Source organism: Salmo salar, chromosome ssa03, assembly GCF_905237065.1.
Source record: "Salmo salar chromosome ssa03, Ssal_v3.1, whole genome shotgun sequence".
Taxonomy (NCBI): Eukaryota; Metazoa; Chordata; class Actinopteri; order Salmoniformes; family Salmonidae; genus Salmo; species Salmo salar.
The window spans coordinates 33,033,431-33,056,188 of NC_059444.1; the positions used below are offsets into that span (position 1 = coordinate 33,033,431).

A 22,758-nucleotide genomic window follows, 5' to 3' on the forward strand; every position below is an offset into this window, starting at 1 on the left:
TATTGCTACCTGCAGCGTTAGCTCTAGGTAAATGTTGTAATTCGTCAGCTATTCCTGAACCTGTGACCAAAAACAAGCTACATATGGACAATACCAAAATAAATTATCTAATGATTCTGCCTCCCCGCAGCAAAATATGCAAAGCTGGGATGGTTGTATCCCCCATATATTTATAACATTCTATTGGTTGCAAGAATTTTGTATAACATTTTTATAAAAAAATTATATGTTTTGAGTCCGGTGTCGTTTTCCATGTGCCATGGAATCGGTACATCGAAAATCTCTTCCCAACTATTTTGCAATTTATGTAGCACAGCTGTCAATGTTTTGGTCCTTAAAGGAGACTGGTATATATTTTTATTTATCCCAATTGTCCTTAATCGATTTTGGTCTTTAATGTAGGGCCGACAGACAAGTTGTCTACTGTTTCCCCCTTCCACTTGCCTCTTCCATTTTTGCGGTAATGCTGCAATTACTTGGTTGTAATTTTGGGTAGAGCAGACATTTCCATATCCAGAGATTCCAGGATCTGGCTGGGTCACTCAATGACATTCAAAGACTTGTCCCGAAGTCACTCACGAGTTGCCTTGACTGTGTGCATAGGGTTGTTGTCCGGTTGGAAGGTGAACCTTCGCCCCAGTCTGAGGTCCTGAGCGCTCTGGAGCAGGTTTTCATCAAGGATCTCGCTGCACTTTGCTCTGTTCATCTTTCGCTCAAGCCTTACCTAGTCTCCCAGTCCCCTGAAAAACATCCCCACAGCATGATGCTGCCACCACCATACTTCACCGTAGGGATTGTGCCAGGTTTCCTCCAGACGTGACACTTGGCATTCAGGCCAAAGAGTTCAATCTTGGTTTAGTCAGACCAGAGAATCTTTAGGTTCCTTTTGGCAAACTCCAAGGGGGCTGTCATCTGCCTTTCACTGAGGAGTGGCTTCCGTCTGGCCACTCTACCATAATGGCCTGATTGGTGGAGTGCTGCAGAGATGGTTGTCCTTCTGGAAGGTTCTCCCATCTCAACGGAGGAACTCTGGAGCTCTGTTAGAGTGACCATCGGGTTCTTGGTCACCTCCCTGACCAAGGCCCTTCTCTCACGATTGCTCAATTTGGCCGGGCGGCTAGCTCTAGGAAGAATCTTGATGGTTCCAAACATATTCTTCAGACAATTCCTTCGACCTCATGGCTTGGTTTTTGCTCTGATATGCGCTGTCAACTGTGGGACTTTATATAGACAGGTGTGTGCATTTCCAAATCATGTCCAATCAGTTGAATTTACCACAGGTGGACTCCAATCAAGTTGTAGAAACATCTAAAGGATGATCACTGGAAACTGGATGCACCATAGCTAAATTTCATAGCAATGTTGGGGTATTGTGTGTAGATTGAATAACATTTTTATTTAATCCATTTTTAATAAGGTTGTAATGTATCAAAATGTGGAAAAAGTGAAGGGGTCTGACCACTTTCTCAATGCACTGTATATGTGGGTTTATGTTTTCCAGAGTCGGAGGAGTCATTTGAGTTCATCATCGTGTCTCTGACGGGCCAGATGTGGCATTTCGAGGCGTCTACGTTTGAGGAGAGGGAGCTGTGGGTCACAGCCATCGAGAGCCAAATCTTTGCCAGCCTGCAGTCCTGCGAGAGCATGAAGAATAAGGTGGGCATGAGAGACAGTGAGGAAACTGTGGGCCTGTCGAGTCATGATTAGTTCAGGGTCAGGAATTTTTCCTGACCACGTGACTTGGCTATGAAAATCTCTGGTTGCTAATCAGGATGTGTGAATGCAAAATTCTCTCTCTCCCCCCTCTCCCCACACCCTTCTCTCTTGCCCTCCCTCCCCTTTCTCTCTCTCTATCCCCTCCCCTCTCTCTCCCCCTCCCCATCCTTCCTTTCTCTGAGCTGCCATGTGTTGGGCTGTGTGTCAGACAGGTGCAGTGCAGCGTGGGGGAGCTCTTATTAGAGCTGACAGACATCAGAGATGGGAACACGGCCTGTGTCAGAACACAGGGGAGGAGACGCAATGCAACACCGACTCAATTTCATATAATACCCACTCTCTCTTCTCTTTCTCTCTCACTCGCTCTCCTCCTCCTCTCTTTCTTCTCTTCCCCTCTCTTTACCCTTGTTCTCTCTCAATGATCACTCGGCCTTCAAAGCCTCTAGTCCTCCCTCCCCTCTCCCCTTCTGTTTTGTGCTGTGTAGCCAGCTGAAATCCGGTCTCCTCCATTCTCTCACTGCAAAGCAATGATGCCTCACACACGGAGTCCCTCTTGCTTACCTGTTTATAACTTCTCTCTGCTCCTCCAAAGTCCCGGTTAGGCAGCCAAAGTGATGCAGCGTCCATTCAGTCCATAAGGAACGTGAGAGGGAACAGCATCTGTGTGGACTGTGATGCAGCCAGTGAGTACAGTACTTTCTCAACATCCAAGCTATATTTCAATGATTCCTACTACTTTACGTGCCACGTGTTGTATATAACATGATGTCTTCAGATTGCGATGAGCCAGATATCACCCTTGCTTATTAGTAACTAACATAGGGCTAATTTTGTTCCTCTCCTCCTCCTCCTCCTCTCCCAGACCCGGACTGGGCCAGTCTTAACCTGGGGGCTCTGATCTGTATCGAGTGTTCAGGGATCCACAGGAACCTGGGGACCCACCTGTCAAGGGTCCGCTCTCTGGACCTGGATGACTGGCCCGTGGGGCTCAGCATGGTGATGATGGCTATAGGCAACGCTATGGCCAACAGTGTCTGGGAGGGGGCCCTAGAGGGGTACACCAAGGTGGGCGCTGACAGCACCAGGTCAGTACCCCACATCTCTCTGTTAGTGTGTGTTTGTTTGCCATCTGCCATTTGCCAGCTTTGTTGGAGGGATTTTGAAACAAACTGGTTGAAAATCCCCACATAGTGAGCTGGTCTCCCCTAGAGCAGACCCTGGTTCCCACCCCTCCTTCTCCTCTCTGCTGGGGCACCCAGGTCTGGTCTCCTCTTCCCTCTCCCCAGTGAGGGTTGTTTGTCTCTGGGTGACAGTTAAGGCCCAGCGCGTCTCTCTGACTAATGACCCTGTGTGTGGATGAGCAGGTAATTAAGGAGCCCATTATGGTGTTTAAGCCCACCCCAGGGGCCAGGCCCCTGGCCCCAGAAGGGCCCTGTCACATATCTATCACACAGAGGCCCCCCATCACTCTCTCTGTCCCACTGTAGAAGACAGGTCTGTAGTGTCTGTACTGTTGGTGAACTAAATTTAGAGAATATGTAATATATACTACTTAAGTGATAAACGGCTTGGTTTTTGATTTGCTGGTCTCATTGTAAAAAAAAATTGTACTGCAGTTACTGAGATTTTATATATATATATATATATATATATATATATATATATATACACAGTATACACAATATATATAATTAAATAAATGTTTTTATTAGTTGTACTACTTTAATATTAATTACTGTACGGTTGGGTAGAGCATGCAAGTTAAGCATGTCAATGAACTTGTGCATGTGACAATAAAACTTGAATTTATAGAAGAGTAAACTAACTTGTAAATGTACCTTCAAAGGCTCTTGTAATAAAGGTGATGACAGCTATTGTTGCTTGTAATTGCGTATCAAGTGGACATATGTTTCAAGTTTCAAGTTAGTTTTAATGTCACGTAGCCGACATATCAATGCATACACACAAACTATCTAGGTCAAATAGGGGAGAGGCGTTGTGCCGTGAGGTGTTGCTTTATCTGTTTTCTGAAACCAGGTTTGCTGTTTATTTGAGCAATATGAGATAGAAGGAAGTTCCATGCAATAAGGGCTCTATATAATACTGTACGTTTTCTTGAATTTGTTCTGGATTTGGGGACTGTGAAAAGACCCCTGGTGGCATGTTTGGTGGGATAAGTGTGTGTGTAAGTTGACTATGCAAACATTTTGAGATTTTCAACACATTGTTTCTTATTAAAAGAAGAAGTGATGCAGTCAGTCTTTCCTCAACTCTTTAGCCAAGAGAGACTGGTATGCATAGTATTTATATTAGCCCTCTTATAACAATTAAGAGCATAACGTGACGCTCTATTCTGGGCCAGCTGCAGCTTAACTAGGTCTTTCCTTGCAGCACTGAACCACACGGCTGGACAATAATCAAGGTTAGACAAAACTAGAGCCTGCAGGACTTGCTTTTTGGAGTGTGGTGTCAAAAAAGCAGAGCATCTCTTTATTATGGATAGACCTCTCCCCATCTTTGCAACCATTGAATCTATATGTTTTGACCATGATAGTTTACAATCTAAGGTAACGCCAAGTAATTTAGTCTCCTCAACTTGTTCTACTGCCACACCATTCATTACCAGATTCAGCTGAGGTCTAGCACTTAGAGAGAGCAAATTAAGTGAGTGTGTGTGTGTTGGAGTGTCAGTGTGCATGTGTACAGTCCTGGGAGTGTGCATAGAGACAGTGCAAAAGAAAATAAGAAAATACAAGGGTTAACTCAAATTGTCCAATTAACCCTTTAGTTAGCTATTTAGCAGTCTTATGGTTTGGGGATAGAAGCTATTCAGGAGCCTGTTGGTGTCAGACTTGATGCACCGGTACTGCTTTCTGTGCGGAAGTAGAGAGAACAGTCTATGGCTTGGATGGCTGGAGTCTTTAACGATTTTCCGGGCCTTCCTTTCACACCGCCTGATATAGAGGTCCTGGATGGCAGGGAGCTCAGCCCAAGTGATGTACTGGGCTAGCCGCACCACCCTCTGTAGTGCCATGCGATCGAGGGCGGTGCTGTTGCCATACCAAGCAGTAATATAGTGTGTGTGTGTGTGTGTGTGTGTGTGTGTGTGTGTGTGTGTGTGTGTGTGTGTGTGTGTGTGTGTGTGTGTGTGTTATCTGTGTCCATAGAAAGATGTCGTATCCTCTTCGATCCATTCTACCCAACTCAGGGCAGCTTTGAGTTGAGTGATGGCCCACGATTACGTATTGAATGGTTTGTGGGCTCCAGTATTCCGCCACCCTGGACTTGATGAAAGATTATTGATACTGATTCCTCTGTCTCACCTCTGTCACTGTTCCTATATCGCCCTGGGTAGGAATGTTTTTCATTGTCACGAAAATCACATCTCATTCTGTGTGAGCACATGCGTCTTTGTTTAGTCCGTCAAACAAATAACGATAATAATCCCATTATTATCATAGAGGAAAGAGGTTGTTGTCATTATCTCATCGGTAATCATCGATCGAAATCCGGATATATATTTTGCTTGACGAACGAGGAATCATTTATTTGATCAGAAATCTGATGAAGAAAGGAGGTACCATTATCTTGGCCCTGCCTCTACATCACCTCAAAGCATCTCTTGCATAAATTTAGGAGACAAAAAGGGGAATGAATATATTATCTCGCTTCTGATCCCCACCGTTACTTTGTTGTCTCATCCATACAGATGAAACGTTAAGATTAAATATACAGATCTCTATTGTCTCCACACTTGCTCCTCCCCCTGGACTTGAAGTGGTTCTGATGTTAATTGTGTCACCGTGGTGACATGGAGCAGCTTTGTGATGGCATCCAGGCAGCTGGTGTAGCGTTCCCACCCCACCTCCTCCTAAACATTAGTGACACCTAATCTAAACGACTCAGTAACTACCTGAAGACGAGCCTCACATCTGATTGAATGTCTCCTGCTACACTAGTTCTGCCGGCTCGCGTTTTGAAATGTTAACTTAAAAGGTGTTCATCCACAAGATTAGTTTAGCTTTTTTAGGAATTCTTATGTGAAAGAGGTCTGCACAGATTTGCTTTGTAGTCAGATTTATGTAGATATCGGTACTCATCGTGTAGGCTAATGTTGTGGTGGGATTTTGTAGTGGCTTGTATCTTTAAAGAACCAAAATGCATTTTGTATTTTTGATCAGACTTCTCCAGTGCCATCAACAGCTTTCAGAGAGAGTTTAAAATGTATCACCCAATAATTTAATAAAGTCTGAATAAGAAAGATGTAGATATTGGTGTGCCATAAAAGGCGTGTGTATACATCAATAGATCTTGATGACATACATTTCTTCTGAGCCATAAATCTCATAGAGAAATTCAATCTTTCTCCAGTCAGCATATTGGAAGGGAGTTGTTCCTTTAATTAGTGTCTGCCAGTCGGCGTGTTTTCCACGCCACCTCTAATTGTCTGGCACACATGTGAGAGGAAACACTATACACTCACACTCCTGAGAGAAAACATTATGTGCACACACACACACACACACTTGTGAGGGAAAACACTACTGACTATATTGACGGGGAAGGAAGAGGGGGGCTCCACCTCACACACACAAACCTCTCCTTCCTCCCCCATGTCTCATTTGGGGATGGAAGATGTCTGGGAGCGTAGACGGATGTGGAAGGCTATCCCTCACCGGTGCTGCCCACCTCACTGTCACCCCTCTGTCGGTTGTTGTGCCGCGCGGCGCCCTCGGCCACGGCCAGGTAATAGCTCTGCTCTGACGACCAGAGGAGTGGAGAGAGAGCGAGTAAAAGAACCCGCCTCCTCCTCCACTTTGTTTCAGAAATAATTTGCCGCTCCTGCATGCCGCCTGCAGGGTCTGCACGGTAATAAAAATGAATCACACCACTAACCTCTCCAAAACTGCTCCCTCTTTTTAACTCCGTCCTTCCTGGATGGATACACGGCTGGGAGAATGGAATTGATACTGCACTGTCAACGCTCATATTCTTCCCTCATTCTCATCCCTAATTCTCAGCTGTTATTAGAATCACCAACCCAGTGTGGGTGGCAGAAAGGGCTGTGGTTTAGCCTGCTCAGGGATCCAAACTATAATGAGCCAGCTTTAACCTCTCTCCTGTCGAACAGCCCCAGTCCCTAAACCAAAGAGCGCTGAGCCTTTCCGGATACTCACAGGTTAGGGGTGCGAGGAGCGCCAACCGGCAACTATCCAACTCTCCAAAGAGGCTTTAGAATAGCTGGCCTTGCCAGGAGCCCTGGTGGAGGTGGGGTAATTCATTTAGACTAATTAATGAGCGGAGCTGGGGTCTCCCGTCCAGTTCAGCACCGTGCCGTGGCAGTCTCTCCAAATGAAACCCACAGGTCACTGATTAGCCCAGCCTGCCCTGGAAATGATTTGTCACTAATTACCCAACATGTCACGGGTTTCAGCACCAGCCAGGTATATAGGGGAAATTAACTAGCAAATCTAATTTTATTTGTTACGTACACAGTTTACAGCAAGGCCAACTGAAGCAAATTACTCTGTGTTTTATCTTCTATTCTATGTTATAGAGTATAATTAAAGCAACATATACACTATATATACAAAAGTATGTGGACACCCCTTCAAATTAGTAGATTCTGCTATGTCAGCCACACCCGTTGCTGAGTCCACATCATAGGATGCCATTGGAATCTGGAGCAGTGGAAACGCGTTCTCTGGAGTGATGAAACATGCTTAACCATCTGGCAGTCCAACAGACGAATCTGGGTTTGGCAGATGCCAGAAGAACACTACCTGCCCAAATGCATAGTGCCAACTGTAAAGTTTGGTGAAGGAGGAATAATTTTTTATGGTTCAGGTTAGGCTCCTTAGTTCCAGTGAACTTAGTTCCAGTGAAGTCTTAACGCTACAGCATACAATGACATTCTAGACGATTATGTGCTTCCAACTTTGTGGCAACAGTTTGGGGAAGGCCCTTTCCTGTTTCAACATGACAATGCCCCCGTGTTCAAAGCGAGGTCCATACAGAAATGGTTTGTTGAGAACGGTGTAGAAGAACTTGACTGGCCTGCACCGAGCCCTGACCTCAACCGCATCGAACACCTTTGGGATGAATTGGAACGCTGACAGTGAGACAGGCCTAATTGCCAAACATCATTGCCCGACCTCACTAATGCTCTTGTGGCTGAATGGAAGCAAGTCCCTGCAGTCAGCAAGTCCAACATCTAGTGGAATGCCTTCCCAGAAGAGTGGAGGCTGTTCTAGCAGCAAAAGGGGGGACCAACTCCATATTTATGCCCATGATTTAGGAATGAGATGTTCGACGATCAGGTGTCCACATACAGTTGAAGTCAGAGGTTTACATACACTTAGATTGGAGTCATTAAAACTCATTTTTCAACCACTCCACACAATTCTTGTTAACAAACTATAGTTTTGGCAAGTCAGTTAGGACATCCACTTTCTGCATGTCACAAGTAATTTTTCCAACAATTGTTTACAGACAGATTATTTCACTTATAATTCACTTTATCACAATTCCAGTGGGTCAGAAGTTTACATACACTAAGTTGACTGTGCCTTTAAACAGCTTGGAAAATTCCAGAAAATGATGTCATGGCTTTAGAAGCTTCTGATAGGCTAATTGACATTGTTTGAGTCAATTGGAGGTGTACCTGTGGATGTATTTCAAGGCCTACCTTCAAACTCAGTGCCTCTTTGCTTGACATCATGGGAAAATCAAAAGAAATCAGCTAAGACCTCCACAATTGTAGACCTCCACATGCCTGAATGTACCACGTTCATCTGTACAAACAATAGTACGCAAGTATAAACACCATAGGACCACGCAGCCGTCACACCGCTCAGGAAGGAGACACATCCTGTCTCCTAGAGATTAACGTACTTTGGTGTGAAAAGTGCAAATCAAACCCAGAACAACAGCAAAGGACATTGTGAAGATGCAGGTACAAAAGTATCTATATCCACAGTAAAACGAGTCCTATATCGACATAACCTGAAAGGCTGCTCAGCAAGGAAGAAGCCACTGCTCCAAAACCGCCATAAAAAAAGCCGGACTATGGTTTGCAACTGCACATGGGGACAAAGATCGTACTTTTTGTAGAAATGTCCTCTCGTCTGATGAAACAAAAATAGAACAGTTTGGCCATAATGACCATCGTTATGTTTGCAAGCCGAAGAACACCATCCCAGCCGTGAGGCACAGGGGTGGCAGCATCATGTTGTGGTGGTGCTTTGCTGCAGGAGGGACTGGTGCACTTCACAAAATAGATGGCATCATGAGGAAGGGAAATTATGTGGATATATTGAAGCAACATCTCAAGATATCAGTCAGGAAGTTAAAGCTTGGTCGCAAATGGGTCTTCCAAATGGACAATGAATGACCCCAAGCATACTTCCAAAGTTGTGGCAAAATGGCTTAAGTCAAGGTATTGGAGTGGCCATCACAAAGCCCTGACCTCAATCCTATAGAAAATTTATGGGCAGAACTGAAAAAGCGTGTGTGAGCAAGGAGGCCTTCAAACCTGACTCAGTTACACCAGCTCTGTCAGGAGGAATGGGCCAAAATTCACTCAACTTATTGTGGGAAGCTTGTGGAAGGCTACCCGAAACGTTTGACCCAAGTTAAACTGTTTCAAGGCAATGCTACCAAATACTAATTGAGTGTATGTAAACTTCTGACCCACTGGGAATGTGATGAAAGAAATAAAAGCAGAAATAAATCATTCTCTCTTCTGTTATTCTGACATTTCACATTCTTAAAGTAAGGTGGTGATCCTAACTGACCTAAGACAGGGAATTTTTACTCTGATTAAATTTCCGGAATTGTGAAAAACTGGGTTTAAATGTAATTGGCTAAGGTGTTGTAAACTTCCGACTTCAACTGTACGTTTGGTCATGTAGTGCAACTACATTTGATGACTCATTTCATTTCAAATCCATCTGATTAAAGGAAGGCTCATTTGTGTCAAGCTGGGTGAAATGAATTCATTCTGCAAGTGGTGTTTGTCGTAAGTGACTGGGTGCATGTGTGGTGTACATGTCATTGTCCCAGCGTTGTGTTGGAGAGGACAGGGGCAGTAGGGGGTTAACAACGAGAGCATTTAAGGGTGTTAGTCTTCTCTGGCACAAAAACACAGCCGCTCCATCATGGGGACGGTGACAACCTCATTAATGTCACAATATATTCAACTCGTCCTGCCCTGTCTGCTGCTAGCCCAAGGCTCACAGATGCTCCTCTACTGGCCTCTCAATAGAACAACTGGCCAGACCGTTCAACCAGACTGCTCAACCCAAACAAAACAACAGTCTCATTCTAGAACCATGCTATAGAACCACTATCTCTGGCCCAACATTCTACAGTATGTACATGAGTAAAGGAGTGTTTATCCTAGAAAGCTAGATTCTAGATCATGTTTGTTATGTAGTTGTTATTCTTGGTTGAGGATAACGTCTAAACTGTACCCCTGTTGTTGACTGTAGGGAGTCTCATTTACTGGGTTGCTCTCTCATTTTTCGCCCCTAGCAACCTTTGAAGCTCTGGGGCCCTGCTTTCTCGCTCTGTTGTGTTTTTTCTCTCCCTTTTGTTTTTCTCTCTTTCTGTCCCCTTCGCCCAGCTCTCTCTCTCTCTCTCTCAATATGTGGAAGTGAAATGGCCGGCTGTTGCATGGGAATCTGTCCTATACAAGCCGCCCCCCTCCCGCTGCGAGGGGTGTTTAGATTGCCTAGTCCCCCCCTCCACCACTCCTTCACTCTCAGTGAATCTATTTGATGTGTCCGCAGTGAATGTTGAGAGGCAGGGAGGGAGGGAGGTAGGGGGCTGGGGCTTACCCTGATTGTTTAGGAGGAACAGACTGTGTTTGAAGGATGGGGTGGTGTGTGTGTGTGTGTGTGTATGTGTGTGTGTGTGTGTGTGTGTGTGTGTGTGTGTGTGTGTGTGTGTGTGTGTGTGTGTGTGTGTGTGTGTGTGTGTGTGTGTGTGTGTGTGTGTGTGTGTGTGTGTGTGTGTGTGTGTGTGTGTGTGTGTGTGTGTGTGCGTGCGCGTGTGTGCGTTTGGTGGTGGTAATGGTGGGACGGACATCCTGATTCCTCCCTTAATGTGTGGACCAATCAATGGCACCTTTATTAAAGGAGGCCTGGAGTGGTCATTCTCTGGTCTTTGTCTATTCACTACTATTTTACTCAATGCTACCATGGTCCCGCCCCCTCTGTCTCAGTCTCTCTTTCCCTCAATAAATCCCTATTTGTCTTTGTCTTTGGAGCTTGACTAATTATCCTTGTTTGTTCCTCTTTATGTGGATGCAGTCATGTGTTGTTGACTTCGTGGACTGGGTTGAGGAGAATCATTCCGCCATTTGCCACTTAATTAAGGGGAGGTCAGAATCCAGTGCCCAGCTCAGGAACTAAACGTGCAGAACTCGTATAGAATTATAAAAGGGCTTCAGCACTTATTTTCACACAGGTTATTCTGCAACTGATGCCGCTCTTATATAAATTAAGAATTAGGATTGAAAAGTAGAGAATCTAACAGCCTATTTGACAGTTTTGTGTCATCTGTGCCTTTAGACTTTAGTCGTGATACTGTAATCTCTGCTTTGTTTCTTAGCAAACTTTTGGAACAAATGTCAGCTATAAGGTGGTAAAGAAAATATAGTCATCGCACACAGATATAACACTGAATTACTGAGGAAGTTCATGCTGCTCCAAGCAGTAATGCTTTATCATTTAAAGAGACATTATTGAGATCTTTGCTCTGTCTCTTTTCTGCAAGTCCCCTCTGTCCCCTAAGCAACAGAGGATTTTTTTTTAGCAAGTATGTGTGCAAGGGTGGCGAAAGCAGTGTGTGTGTGCATGCGTGAGTGTATGTGTTTCACGGTGTGTGCGTGTGTCGAGGGTAACCATCGGCTTGACTTCCTGAATATCATCCCCTGCTTACGAAGTTCACTCTCTATCTCCTCTCCTTTTCCCTCACTTTCTCCCCCTCTTTTCTCCTCCCGCTTTGACATGCTAAATCTGCCGATTTTATTTTTCTTCCTCCTGCGGAGAGGAAGTGTCCTTTTCAAGGATCTCGGCTTTCCCCCCTGACTGCCTAAACCCTGCCTCTGTTTGGATTGTTGTTCTATTTCAAACAAAAGACAGAGGCGGGATTACCATTTCACTTCCTTTCACAGACTACCTTTCAAGTGGTGTAGCAGCTGAGGAATCTGAGTCACCACCACTGGCCACTTCCCTTTTTCTTAAACGGAACTCTATAGTACCAGCGTGGTTACATTTGGACCCCTACTACTGGGATTGAGGTCTTTTTGTGGCTTCAAGGCCTGTGTTCACAAATAGGATATATAATCAGTTTTGCCTTTTAGATCGTATTGAATAAGATTTAACAGGGAGGACCTGATCCCAGATCAGCCCTCTTACTTTGAGACTGCTTTGTGAGTATGGGCCTTGGGCTCCTTTCTTGGACCTGACATCTTCTTAATGGTTCTCAGCCTTTTTGTTTCACATCCTGGCGCTAACTTTCTGCCTCATTTAGCTCATGTCAATTCACTGGGCTGTCCTCCCTAGATCTGGGATCCCATTCATTCAGTGGGTTAGCTCTCTGAGGCAAACCTTGGCTAACTGCCCGATTTGACTTCATCCCAAATTCCCGATTCTACCAAAACAAAATATTAGGCAGTACATCTGACTATTACCAAATCGATCACATATAGTTTAACGTTTGACACGTACTTGATTCTCGGACTCAGAAAAAGCCTGGGGAATGTTTTTAAAAGGACTTGGTTCCTGTGTTCGAAAGTGGAAACCAGGGGGGGTGGGGCTGTCACCTTCCTAACCAGAGAAATCCGCTGGTTCTGGTCTGCCATTGATCCGCTACCAGCCTTGTTCTCACATAATGACAGACTGGGGTTTGATGGAGGGCTTACACCATAAAACTGCTGGCTGCTCCGATCGCTGCTCCAATCGCCCATCCTTAAGAAAATAGTTATTCACCCACGGGAGAGATCCTTTTTCCACTGTGTTAATGCTTTACAGGAAGTCGTAAGGCGAGTTTAGAGTTATGCCTGTACCATTGAGCTAATTTTGAAGAATCGCATAAGTAACACTTAACTTAACCTTGAGGTATAATGCTTTATAACTAGTTCTAAGCATGTACGCAGGCTTTGTGGTATTACTGAACTCCTCACTAAACATAAAAACAATTTCCCTTCTCCCAGTGTAATTAGCAATCCTTGAATGAGTAAAGGACAATGCAAGAGTTCAGGGTGACTGCTTTATCTGCCAGGCTGAGCTTTAGGATCTATTAATGGTGGTTAGCAGTTAATCAAATTCCGTGCGGGCACTGACAAAGGCAGCTGTGATGTGGGCCAGGTCTGTCAGTGGAGAGGAGAGGTAGGCTAATTAACCCCTTTAGTAAGACTGATGCTGCTGAGAGCTAGTGGGCCTGGCAGGTGACATACTGTACTATACATTGTATTCGGAAAGTATTCAGACCCCTTGACTTTTCCCACATTTTGTTACGTTACAGCCTTATTCTCAAATGGATTAAATAAAAACAACTCCTCACCAATCTACACACAATACCCCATGATGACAAAGCAAAAACAGATTTTTTGAAAATGTTGCAAATGTATTAAAAATAAAGAGAAATACCTTATTTACATAAGCTTTCAGACCGCTTTGCTATGAGACTTGAAATTGAGCTCGGGTGCATCCTGTTTCCATTGATCATCCTTGAGGTGTTTCTACAACTTGATTCAAATAAAATAACATTTGATTTGTTACATGCGCCGAATACAACAGGTGTAGACCTCACAGTGAAATGCTTACTTACAAGCCCTTAACCAACAATGCAGTTTTAAGAAAACACGCCAAAAAATATATATAAAAATGTTTGTCCACCTGTGGAAAATTCTATTGGTTGGACAATATTTGGAAAAGCACACACCTGTCTATATAAGGTCCCACAGTTGACACTGCATGTCAGAGCAAAAACCAAATGTCCCCAAGAACACAGTGGCCTCCATCATTCTTAAATGGAAGAAGTTTGGAACCACCAAGACTCTTCCTAGAGCTGGCTGCCCGGCCAAACTGAGCAATCGAGAGAGAAGGGCCTTGGTCAGGGAGGTGACCAAGAACCTGTTGGTCACTGACAGAGCTCCAGAGTTTCTCTATGGAGATAGGAGAACATTCCAGAAGGACAACCATCTCTGCAGCACTCCACCAATCAGGCCTTTTAAGGTAGAGTGGCCAGACGGAAGCCACTCCTCAGTAAAAGGCACATGACAGCCCGCTTGGAGTTGCCAAAAGGCACCTAAAGGACTCTCAGACCATGAGAAACCAGATCCTCTGGTCTGATGAAACCAAGATTGAACTCTTTGGCCTGAATGCCAAGCGTCACGTCTGGAGGAAATCTGGCACCATCGCTAGGGTGAAGCATGGTGGTGGCAGCATCATGCTGCGGGGATGTTTTTCAGCGGCAGGGACTGGGAGACTAGTCAGGATCGAGGGAAAGATGAACGGCGCAAAGTAAAGAGAGATCCTTGATGAAAACCGGCTCCAGGAGTGGACAAGTCTCTGAATGTCCTTGAGTGGCCCAGCCAGAGCCCGGACTTGAACCCAATCGAACTGGAGAGACCTGAAAATAACTGTGCAGCGATGCTTCCTTTCCAACCTGATAGAACTTGAGAGGATCTGCAGAGAAGAATGGGAGAAACTCCCAAAATACAGGTGTGCCAAGCATGTAGCTTTATACCCAAGAAGACTCAAGGCTGTAATCGCTGCCAAAGGTGCTTCAATAAAGTACTGAGTAAAGGGTCTCAATACTTTTGTAAATGTGATATTTAAGTTGTAAATTTTTTTTACATTTGCAAAAAAATCAACAAACCTGTTTTTGCTTTGTCATTATGGGTTATTGTGTGTTGATTGATAATAATAATAATAAAAACAATTGAATCCATTTTAGAATGAGGCTGTTACGTAACAAAATGTGGAAAAATTCAAGTGGTCTGAATGCTTTCCGAATGCACTGTATACTGTAAACTCTGGTCCAATATCCACACTAGCATACCCCTTAAAATAAAGCAACATATTGGGCATGGATTTCTGATGGTGTGTCTTCAGACCGATGGCGTCATTCCAACATAACACATTGCCATGAGCTTTTTGTAATTATTTGTAATTTTGTCTGCTTTCTAGGCTTACTTACTGATAGTTTGAAGTGTAAAGTGACGTTAGTGTCCATACAGACTCGTTGGCAGTCAGTGTCCTGGGGGATCCTTGTCACTCCAACCAGCGACAGAGTCGTTTTACCATATCAGTGTGAGCCCCTTTTCTCTGTCACTCACCCAGACGCCCAAACAACAGCCCCTTTCTACTTCCCTTATCACTCCGCTTGACGGGGTCGCGGGGTCAGAGCCACACTGAGCATGCCCAGCCATTCACTGTATTGATTTTTTTTTTTTTAATCCAATGCTATTTGGATGGTATTGCAGTTTGTGTGTGGGTGGGAGAAAAGAGAACTGGGGAGTCAAGATTCAAGATGTAGAGCGATGTAGAGATAGAAGTCTGACTAGCAGAGAGTGGAGGGAGATGCATCCCTCCTCCTCTGCTCCTCTCCATTCTCTGGCTCTATAACTGAAGGAGGCCCAGCCCCAGCTCCAGTCCGCCTCTCTGTCTGCCATTCAGGCCCATCGATCGGCTTCCCATCCCGGGCACCCCAGGGGAGGCCGGGGCCCAAGCGCAGGAAGTCTCCTTTGTGGGGGATCCTCCAGTTATCCCTTTCCGACTGATGGCTGACAGCACTGATAAAAACATGTCCCCCTTTCCTCCTGTCCTGTATTGTCCACAGCAGACATGCTGTTCACAATGTGTAACCTTTAGATAGCTGGCTAGACTGTAACTCTCCTGCTGCAGACGATTATCAGTGGAGGTGGGATATAGTTTCAGCATCTGGCCCCTACCACTGAGTCCTTTCATCGTCAGTGTCCTGACACTCAGAGGCTACACTAGGCTCCCAATTAGAGAAAATACATGATTGAGACAATGGCGTGACTGTTAGGATTGTTCTTAAGGATCGTTCTTAAGTGGCCGCATGTGGTCTAGGCCCTATGAGTACTGCGGAATACAGTTACTTCAAAACCTGCCAGAATTTCCTTGGATCCCTACCCTCCCGCCGATCAAAAAAGGTCCTCTTGTGAATAATTATTATGGCTTTAGATTACAAACTATCTATTTATTTAATAGAAAATCCCATTTCATTTTATCATTGTTTCTTGTTTTTCGGTCCTCTGTAACCTCAATGACCCTCTTTAACCCTCTATGTCATATCTCTTTCCTCACCACCAGGGAGGAGAGGGAGCGGTGGATCCGGGCTAAGTATGAGCAGAAGCTGTTCCTGGTGGGTCTCCCCCAGTCGGATGTGCCCCTGGGGCAGCAGCTGCTCCGGGCCGTGGTGGAGGACGACCTGAGGCTGGTGGTGCTGCTGCTGGCCCACGGCACCAAGGAGGAGGTCAACGAGACGTACGGAGACGGGGACGGACGCACCGCCCTGCATCTGTCCTGTGCCATGGCCAACGTGGTCATCACCCAGCTTCTCATCTGGGTGAGTAGGTTGGGGGTTTGAGAGGGGATGGTTTTCAACCTTGATTAAAGGTTGATTATCTTCCTGGTTGAATAAAGATTGAATGATAATGAATAGGATAAGATGGTTAAAAAGTTAGATAGATAGGGAAAATGTTATGGTCAGGGCCAGGAGTGTTTCCTAAGCATGTTGACATGACCTGGAAAAACTCCTGGCTGTTGAGGAAAATGGAGTTCTTTGAGTGAATCTGCTCAACTAGCTAGACCACAATGTCAGCTACACCTCTCTCTGTCCAGTCCACTTCTTCTCCTCCTCACACCTCTCATCTGTTCCCTCAGTACGGAGTAGACGTGAAAAGTCGGGACGCGCGCGGCCAGACGCCGCTGTCCTGCGCCCGGCGGGCAGGAAGCCAGGAGTGTTCTGACATCCTGCTCCAGCATGGCTGCCCCAATGACCCGGTCAGCAGCAGCCTCACCACCCCCAACATGAGCCGCAGAAACCCCAATGTTAACCCCAACCCTAACGTCAACAACAACAATGCCCTCAGTGAGCTCAACCGCAGTGTCAGTATAATGTAGGACCAGGAGTGGATCATCCCAGAGCAGACCGGAGTAGACTTGACTCACCGATCACCAAGGCCCGTGAACATAAACACACTGTGTCCCCATAGACGACCCAGTGTCCGTACTACTCTCCCAGTCCCCATTCTCCTCCTATTCCGCTTCATACTGTGTAACCTAAACTGAGTGACTGGCAGTGGAGGCTTTTTTGGGCGCAATGGACAGGATAGAGATATTCCAAGATGCTGAGAGAGGCAGGCTTACCTGGTGGACATTGTATATTGTATTTGTTTGGTTGTTGTTTTCCTCATATCATTGGCACAGCGGTACTGTCTGTCAGTAACGCTCATGATCAGTTTAAATCTTTTTATTGTTATTAAGCATCAACCAAATGAATGGCTCACCCCTCCCCTCTCTACTAAAACAGTTTATTTCTATGCTTGAACATTTCCTTTCATGTCGTCCTCTGTTGGAGCCAAACTGTGTTTATATTGTGCTGTTTTATGAAATGACAAATTCCCTCTGATAATGCTTCCATGCCTATATAGAGAAAGATAAACACCTTGGTAACATTTTGCTTTTAGATACTCCAAAGGAACTTCCACGTTGGACGCACAGCGTTTGCTGAGTGAAGCCATCAAGCTCTCTTGACATGCCATTCGTGTAAAAAAGCAACGCATGCCTATGTAGGTGGAAGGTAAAAAATGATTGAAATACTTTACGTACGGGCAAAAGGTTTAAATCATAATTTGACATTTCAGAGATGATTGCACAATGGGAGAATTTTGGGAGATAGTTAAGTGAGTCATTTGTTCTTCCACCCTGATCATGTCCCGCTTGCAAATCATCCGTGATTATATGGGAATTGAGGGTCTGTTTTATGAGCATCATGTCGATTGGTTTTTTGTAAAAAAAAAAAAAATGCCTCTTCAATCAGAAATCATTCAGAGGAATGATTGAAGGAAGGAAATTGTATCATTAAGAGATCTTTGTTGGAGTAATTTTTGGATGGATTTGAAGAGTGTTGATAACTATTTGACACAGATCACATAACCTGGCCCCTGCAGGCATAATGGAATGTCTGTTCACCTCTTGTCGCCGAAGGCCCTGCATATTGGTACTCATGATTATATGTCTTTTGTTGCTGTGAACTATGTGGTGCGTGTGTGGGTGTGTGTGTGTGTACATGCGTGTGCTTGTGTGTGAGTGAAAGAGAGAGAGGAAGTGACTGGGTAAATCTGTGTAAGGACACCATTGGGAGAAAAGGCTAGCATTTATAGTTGTTTGACTAAAAGGTTTTTGGAGCAAAAAAGGTGTTTTCAAGTACAGACCACTGTAACAAGCAGGGGGTTGGAACCGGTTCGGGGAACTGAACCGAAAACAGGAAAATAACAACATTTTTGTGAAACAGAAGCGAGGAAATTATCTATATTGTTCTAGAACAGACCTGTTATTTTAAAAGCATGGAAACCGGTTAATAACCTTATTTTATGTTTCGGGGGATTTTTTTCCAGGCACACACAGAAATGCAACCAAAAGCCTATGCAAAGCCCTCACTCTGTCACTCAGAAACGTATTCCGGTGTCTGCCTGCAAGCTGGGAATCTTTGCCGGTGCGTGTTTAGGCTACCTGCCCCTCCCCCCTCCGAAGCATAGGCTACTGGACTGACATTACAAGGGTGATTCAGAAGATGGGGACAGATTTTTTTATTGGCTAGAGAAGAATTGATTCACTTTTTTCAATGCTAGTTAAGGATACTATAGTTATCACGTTTTACATTGGATTTATTAACTACGAAAAGGAAGACGTTTTTTTAATTCTGGTGCAGCTCTGCACAAACAAGCTTGTTAACTAGCTCTGGTCCAGCATTAAGCCAGCCCTCGGAACTCTCAGAGTGGACCGGACTCACCGATCACCAAGGCCCAGCGCTTCCGTAGAAACCGCTCCTCTGTAGGTAGGGTATAATTTGGTGGGTTTAATTCGGATAATGCATGTCATAACAAGCCAAGCCTCCTCCTCCACCCTTTCGCTCTCCCCACCCGGGGGAATCGCATCTCGCCCCTTACACTTGTCTGTCCATCACGCATTTAAACAACTAGTTTGCCCGCTCCATAGCAAGCTGCTCTATCTGCACTGATTGGTAACTTAATGAACTAAAGGTAAAAAAATAAATACTTTTGCCACAGGGCAAAAAGGAATGATAGAAAACAGTACTTTTTTGGGGTTCTAACTGGTTCAGTACTTTATTTTGCTGGTCAGAACAGTGGAACTGAATACAATAAATAGTGGTTCTGTTCAGAACAAAACGATTGGAACGTCATTTTGGTTGGTTCCAACCCCTGGTAAACAGTAGCTCGTCCTCCAATAAGAATTATCCTGAAGTGGTGTGGATTAACGTTGACTACTGGAGTCGTTTTGAAGCTTTCCCTCTCAATTCCTCTACAACTAATGTGACTTTAACGAACCATCCAACCCCTCACCCTTACTCAAGGGACCAAAACAGGTACATTCAAGTGTCAAACCATGGAGATAGAGACTAAAAGGGTCAAGAAGGGATGGAGAGAAAAGCCAAGATAACTTGACAGTTTTTATGGTAATTCTTCATGATAATATCATATGTGTATATATAAGTACTTAGACAAGACAAAACAAGATGGAGGAGGGACTTTCATAACAGGAGCATTCAAGTGGTATTGGCATAAAGTATATAGAGACATTTCATTTTCTTCGCTCTTCTGCCGTTTTAAGGTTTGAAATTAAAACCTAGTTTTCTGGTCTTTAAATTTACTATGGCAGTGTTTATGTTTACAGGGCAAAGGCTCTTCATATTAACCCTGTTACATTATCTACATGGTTTTGTTATTTCCCAGCAGGCTAAACTGGTTGGAATTACGTCAGTACAACCTGGTTACAACCATATTATAACCTGGTTGTAAACTGGTTGTAATAAGGACATTTAAACCAGCTTTGCCCCCCCTCCCCCCCCGCTGTGTTCCCTCAGTATTTGTAGTTTAATGAAACCCACAAGATATAAAGATGTGGTCAATCAGGAACAGTGTGAAATACAGTATACACTTTCATCCCTGTTGTCCTGAATTGGCTCTCAGATTCAACCAAATTACATTTAGACTGATGGTCAACAGAGCTTGTAGACAGCCTTACGTTATAACTACATTGACGAGTTGGCCTTTTCCTTTGGTGTACAGTAGGTGTACAGTATGTGTACAAACCACCATGGCACCAACGTATTTCAATGAATTCTCAAGTACATTTCAAAGTATGTCTGATATACGGTAGTAGATTATTTCCTATAGAGGAGTTTGAGGTATATACTTACCTGATGCCATAGGACCATATTCACCCTTGTAATATTTCCCTTCCCCACTACTCTTAACGTTGCCTGACTATAACCATTATTCTAAGCTAAATGTTTTCCCCCAAAGACAAGCTGTTCTGATATGGCACCCTATTCCCTAAATAGTGCACTACTTTTGACCAGAGTTCAATGCGATACCTGGTCAAAAGTAGTCCACCATAAAGGGAGTAGGTTACTATTTCAGACGTACCCAGGATGTAAATATGGGTCCAAGATTCTCTATGACCAGACAAGCTCCCAGTCAAACAGTTTTTTACAGTCAGTCTTCCTTGACTTGTAAACCCTATTTTGATAACTTTTCAATTTTTTTCTTCATTGTTCTTAAGCATATTTTTAGGTACTTTGGTTAGGTCTCAATGTAGCTACATTATCTGACCATTTGAGGTACTTTGTGTATAATGATGTACATTTGACATATTTATAATGCAGTATGTAAATATTGTTTGTTTTTGTTTAATTTTCCTATTGTATTTTTTTCTCTCTTTACGTTCGGAACGTGAAACAAAACATAAAGCTAAAGAGTTAGCTGTTGTGTGCTTGGATGCTTGGCTGACTGTTGACCTATTCATCAAACACTCCAATAAAACAATGTAGCCTTTCCTGGATTTGGGAAATAACAAAATGTTTGAAATGTGTCTCTCTCTTTGCATCTTCTTTGACTGACTTGTGTAAGTGATGTACTTGTGTATGTACTCTATGTGCTAGCATCATCTGAAGCAGAAGCTTACGTTGCGACCACTCTTAAAAACCGTGGGGCCACTCCCAAGGCAACATTTCAAACTCAGCTGTCTTACACAAGACCTCCATTTTCTTTAATGGCACTTCCTACCTAATCGTATGTGTGATATACTGTACATGGATGAGTATGTGATGTGCCGATTTATGATTTCCTGTTTCAATATCTAGGATTAATACATTTAAAAGTATTCTTCTATATACAGTAGGTTCATGGATGTAGGATCAATAGCCAGCTTCACTCAGTCAGATCCATTGACGTCAGACAATAAAGACAATCCACTCCTAGTACTGTGTTTCAAATGAGCATCCGTTTTGGGACACTGAGGATAGCCTGTTGGTGTATGTTGTGTATTCCGTTAGTATTAATGTGTATTGTTTTCCATTTGGTATTAATGTGTATTGTGTGAATACACATCATGGGGGCCCCCCAATAGTCCAAATAGTCTCTCAGTAAGGATTAAGATAAAGAGCCAGGCTTAGTGTCAGGCAGCATGACAGGCATTATGACGCGGCGGGGGAAAGTGAAAGGTCTCAGTGTCGAGACGCGTCAAAGCACACCACTAATCCACTCCTCATTTTTAGCTTATCTGCTCTCGCTAATACAGGGGTGACTCTGTGCTTCACCTCTCGGTTTTCTCTTCTGTTGTCTTTTATAACCTGTTTGTCTTTTCTTTCCTTCTTCCTTCCTCTTTGCAGACTGAGGTGGTGATACAGCCACATGTTTGTGTTTAAGCGCTTACACACACACACACACGCACACACTTAGTTGAGAGAGTAGCCTATACAGTGTCAGCACCAGTGGTGTAGTGGTGCCTGGAGAAGTGTGTATACTCTAATTTTGCCAAACAGTTCCCAAACGGTCCACCCGGCGACGGAAAGGTGCCGTGTTTGAAAAATTCAGTGAGGAACAGTGCCGTAAACTCTGACTGACCTAAAATGATGAATCCCATTTTGGTCTTTCACAGTCAGGCCAACCCAAGCTGTCCTGTGCAAGTAGGCTAATAGTAGACCTACTATTGAAACAGATAAATGAGGCTGTCAACTGAGTCAGAAATTCACAGGTTTCAGATTTGTCCAATTTTGGGGGGTTTCGCTCTCAAAGTCTGTTTTAATAGAAAAACAAATAGAAATCCATAACAATGTCTAAACCACATCAGGAGACCACTTTTGAGGTCTGGGTAAAATCTAAGATATTTAGATTTGCTTATTCAAGTGCCAATGCACCTAGCACTGTTGTTTGGTTAGTGGTGTTGCCAGAAGATACCGACCCTACCGTTACTAGGGTCGGTATCTTCTGGCAACACCACTAACCAAACATGGCCACTGCTGCTATTTTGGAATGGCAATGTCAGGCAATCATTTCTTTTGTTGTTCAACACAATGTGTCATTCCATAATGGCTGCTGTGGGTACTGCTAGCTAGCATGAGGATGGAAAGCCCAGCTTTATGGAAAACAAGCAGTATTTCAACATACTTGAATTATCAGTGTCGATAAAGGTACAATTTGGAGTACAGTGGTATATCCCATCCCTGCATTGAGGTACGTTTTCCGATCTATATCGCGCGCCGGCTCCACAGTATCTTAATGTAACCATGATTGCGATCCAACCCCGGTGCACCTCAGTGTAAATAAGCATAACGGTAGGGTCGGTATTTTCTGGCAAGTTAGTGGTGTTTCTGTAGCACATGAGATAGATTTTGCAAAACAAATGGCCACCGGATTGATGCAAATAACCATAATATCATTCTGCCGGTAGGCAGGCTACTTTGTATCTATTTTAC

General features: G+C 44.1%; 1 protein-coding gene across 2 annotated transcripts in view; it reads left to right on the forward strand.

Annotated features, from left to right (window-relative positions):
• LOC106599824 (arf-GAP with GTPase, ANK repeat and PH domain-containing protein 3) overlaps positions 1–20,860 on the forward strand; it is a 219,631-nt gene extending 198,771 nt beyond the window's left edge. For both annotated transcript variants that reach the window (XM_014191164.2, XM_014191163.2), the window contains exons 14-18: positions 1,502–1,656; positions 2,309–2,399; positions 2,579–2,801; positions 16,068–16,323; positions 16,641–20,860. In XM_014191164.2, coding sequence (XP_014046639.1) covers positions 1,502–1,656; positions 2,309–2,399; positions 2,579–2,801; positions 16,068–16,323; positions 16,641–16,880 — 965 coding nt within the window. In that variant the 3' untranslated portion in view covers positions 16,881–20,860. The remainder of the gene's footprint in view (positions 1–1,501; positions 1,657–2,308; positions 2,400–2,578; positions 2,802–16,067; positions 16,324–16,640) is intronic.
• Positions 20,861–22,758: the final 1,898 nt, after the last annotated feature.